Source organism: Wasmannia auropunctata, unplaced genomic scaffold, assembly GCF_000956235.1.
Source record: "Wasmannia auropunctata unplaced genomic scaffold, wasmannia.A_1.0 LD336033.1, whole genome shotgun sequence".
Classification (NCBI taxonomy): Eukaryota; Metazoa; Arthropoda; class Insecta; order Hymenoptera; family Formicidae; genus Wasmannia; species Wasmannia auropunctata.
The window spans coordinates 100,372-104,264 of record NW_012026857.1 but is presented as its reverse complement, the minus strand read 5'-3'; the positions used below and the strand labels follow the sequence as shown (position 1 = coordinate 104,264).

Here is a 3,893-nt window from a genome sequence, read left to right as displayed (position 1 = left end):
TTATGTTGCGGACTCACGATCACACCACAACCGAGTGTCGCAAAAACAGCACTGACGTCACATAAAAAATAGCAGCCCCTCTCGGCGAGTTTAAGAGAGGCTTGCTCGGAAGCGCCTAGTTTTTAGCGACTTCAGTCCGCCAACGACGCTCCTAATAGCGCCTAAAATCTCGTTAGTAAGCATAACGAATCTTTGATCTCGACGTCGAGCTGCGAACAGGGGTCGCCTGCTCAGACCTTCGCCCGTTATGGCGTGTTCGATCGTCTCTGCCTTCAGCGTTAGAAACGACGAGAGGCGCTTACCGATCCTAAATTTCGGAGTTTTGTTAAGTTCCGTGCCCGCCTAGCAGAACGACACCAAAATAAAGATCCGAGCTTTGAAATCTAGCACCTACGGACTTCGTTATTTTCCTCACCGACCAAAGGCCTTAACATCTGATCCTCTATTCTGAGGTGGAATCAGCCAGCCGAAACATTTGGTCCTTCGAGCCGGATTTGGTGTTAAGGAGAAACCACTGACCTGACTTTGAGTCAATCCACAACCGGTGCACGTGAGTGAAGGGCACCATGTCGAATCTCAGCGAATTCTTAGCCGTGCAAAAGCAAACCATATACACCATTTCAAGAGTTCTGCCAAATTTTAAAAAACTCGGTCAAGCAAAAATGACACGAGCAGTAACGAAGGAGCGACTGGCAACACTCAAGGAGACTTTTGCGAAGTGTCAAGACCTCCATGCCAAGATCACCCTAGTCGCCGAGGAGACCAAGCAGACGGATCATCTTTACTTCACCGAACATCAATTTAAAGCGTGCGAAGATATCTACAACGACACCGCAGACTACATGGTGGAGGTAGTCGCGACGCTCGACCCAGTGTTCTACCAGGCTTCAGCAGCTGACGTAAGCGGGGTATCTGAATCGTTTCGACCGTCATCCAAATCGCATTTACCAAAATTAAATTTACCAACTTTTGACGGAAGCCTCGAAAAATGGGAAAATTTTCGCGACCGATTTACCTCGCTAATTCGTCACGATTATACGTTATCCAATGTCGACCGTATGCATTATCTCTCTTCGTGTGTCAAAGGGGAAGCAAGTAACGCTCTGAACATCTCGCGGTAACAGATTCCAGCTTTGGGGTCGCGTGGGACATTCTAGTTTCACGATATGACAATAAACGTCGGTTAATAACGTGTCATTTAAAATCGTTGCTCAATTTGCCGGTTATGTCTGCCAAGACTTCCAAAGATCTATGCGCGCTCCGCGATCAAACCGTTGCGGCAGTTCAAGCATTAAAAAATTTAGAGCGACCGGTGGAGCATTGGGACGACATACTGGTTTTTCTAGTCTCGCAGAAACTCGATAGCAAATCCAGAGAAGCGTTGGAGCTCAAGCTCGGAGATACCGTCGACTCTCCGACCTTCCGCGATCTCACTCAATTCATGGACTGTCGCATCCGCGCGTTAGAAGCATTGGGTCCTGTTCATTCCAAAGAACGAACATCGGAAAATGCTAAATCCGCGAAACACCACATTCTCGCATCTCATTCAGCAGCCACGATTAATTTCGTGTGTCCTGTCTGTAACCATAACCATTTGTTATACCAATGCTCGACCTTTTTAAGCCAAACGCCGTCTCAACGCGGCGAATTGATCCGAAAATTCAAGCGCTGCATTAATTGTTTCAGCGCAAAACATATGGTTAAAGAATGTACAAGTTCTCGAGCGTGCAAGAAATGTAACAAGAAACATCACACTTTACTGCATCTCGATATGTCAGTCAAATCGAGCAGTGCCGAATCGTCCGGTATGACCGGGCACGCGAGCGAAAACAGCGATCAAGCCATTGCTACGCATGTCGTTTCGCAAACCATTTCGCCCAACTCGAAAATTCTCCTCGCAACAGCTCGTGTGCGCGTGCACTCGCCGCACGGCCATACCGCGATGGTCCGCGCACTTATCGATCAAGGTTCGGTAGCGACGCTCATGACCGAGTCGATCGCGCAATATTTACGATTACCAAAAATTAAGCAAGCCGTTTATGTCACCGGGATAGGAGATACGAAATCCGCCGTGCGCTACGCCGCGCCTATCACGATAACGTCTGCATCGGGCGGCGGACCAGCGTATACGACGAATGCCCTCGTTCTCAGATCATTGACGAAATATACACCAAATAGACTCCCGTCTAGTGGTCTATGGAAACATATTTCCGGACTCACCCTTGCCGATAACGAACCTATGAGTTTGGATCCGATCGAATTAATAATCGGAGCCGACCTTTACGGCGGACTGCTCCTCGACGGTGTCCGCAAGGGCTCCGCGAACGAACCCGTCGCGCAGAATACGACATTCGGCTGGATTCTGTCCGGTCCTGTCACTCCCTCCGCTACCTACTCCAGTGAATCCGTGCATATTCATCATGGCACCGTTTTCGAAATCCTTGATCAGGACCTTCGTCGCTTCTGGGAAATTGAGAACGTTCCGCAAAACTCTCCGTTTAGTCCCGCCGAAATCCAGTGTGAAGAGCATTTTGTCGCGACTCACTCTCGCACTACCCAAGGACGTTATATTGTTAGGCTGCCCTTTAAGAATGGCCCTCCCGTGTCGTTAGGCGAGTCCCGTCAGATCGCGTCGTCCTTTCTATATAAACTTGAAAACAGATTGTGCCGCCAACCGAAACTAGCCTCCGAGTACAATGAGTTTCTCTCGGAGTACTACCGTCTTGGTCATATGGCCAAAATTAGAGACTCATCAGGAGCAAGCGACGCAACTTAGCACTATTACATACCGCATCATGCTGTGGTTCGCGACAAAAGTGAAACGACTCATCTTCGCGTCGTATTTAATGCGTCGTGCCGCACGACCAATGGCACATCCTTGAACGATCATCTGCAAATCGGTCCCAAATTACAATTAGATATCGCAGCCGTCCTTATGCGATGGCGTCAGCATCGATATGTCTATACTGCAGACATCGCAAAAATGTATCGGCAGATCCAAGTCGATGATCGCGATACGGATTATCAACGTATTCTTTGGCGATCCTCGCCCGAGGAGCCGCTGGATGAATACCGCCTACTCACTGTCACCTACGGGACCGCGTCTGCTCCATACCTCGCGCTCCGCGTTCTGCGGCAGTTGGCGTTCGATGACGGGCCGAATTTTCCGTTAGCGGTTCCGGTTTTAACATCCCAAGTTTATGTGGATGATTGCGTTTTCGGTGCCGATGATAAGATACTCGCGCGACAAACAAAAAATCAGTTGGTCGCCTTGCTAAAAGGGGGCGGGTTCCACTTGCGGAAATGGGCAAGTAACTGTGAGGAATTATTGTCGGATATTGATCCCGTCCGACCACGGGCTCGCCAGCAGTAAACCATTGCAGGAAGGTGAACGACTCCAGGTGCTGGGCATAGCCTGGAACCCGAGTCGGGATACTTTCGAATTTAAGATCGTACTGTCGTCAATCATTCCCACCACCAAACGTGCCATTCTTTCCACGATCGCGAAATTCTTTGATCCGCTCGGCTGGGGAACCCCGGTCACCATTACCGCAAAAATATTGATGCAACAACTATGGCTTCTAAAATGCCAATGGGACGAGAACGTTCCAGAGTCCCATCGGGAAATGTGGCAAAACTACTACTCGAAACTTCCCTATCTTAACGACCTTCGCATCAAGCGATGGACAACGCAAGGATCTCACACGTTGCAATGCTCATTGCATGGCTTCTCCGACGCATCATCTAAAGCATATGCCGCAGCAGTATATCTCCGCACGGTCGCTGTGGACGGTACTGTCACCGTTTCTCTACTAATGGCGAAATCAAAAGTCGCGCCGCTCAAAACCCTTAGTATCCCGCGTCTTGAATTATCCGCTGCCCTTCTCCTCGCA

General features: G+C 49.4%; 2 protein-coding genes across 2 annotated transcripts; both read left to right on the top strand.

Moving 5' to 3' along the window:
- The first annotated feature begins 566 nt into the window (after positions 1-566).
- On the top strand, positions 567-1,121 carry LOC105452373. Its single transcript, XM_011693413.1, has one exon. The coding sequence runs from the start codon at positions 567-569 to the stop codon at positions 1,119-1,121; it is 555 nt and encodes a 184-aa protein (XP_011691715.1).
- Positions 1,122-1,225: 104 nt separating this feature from the next.
- On the top strand, positions 1,226-2,776 carry LOC105452372. The gene has a single exon (XM_011693412.1). It carries the CDS (start codon positions 1,226-1,228, stop codon positions 2,774-2,776), a length of 1,551 nt encoding a protein of 516 aa, XP_011691714.1.
- Positions 2,777-3,893: the final 1,117 nt, after the last annotated feature.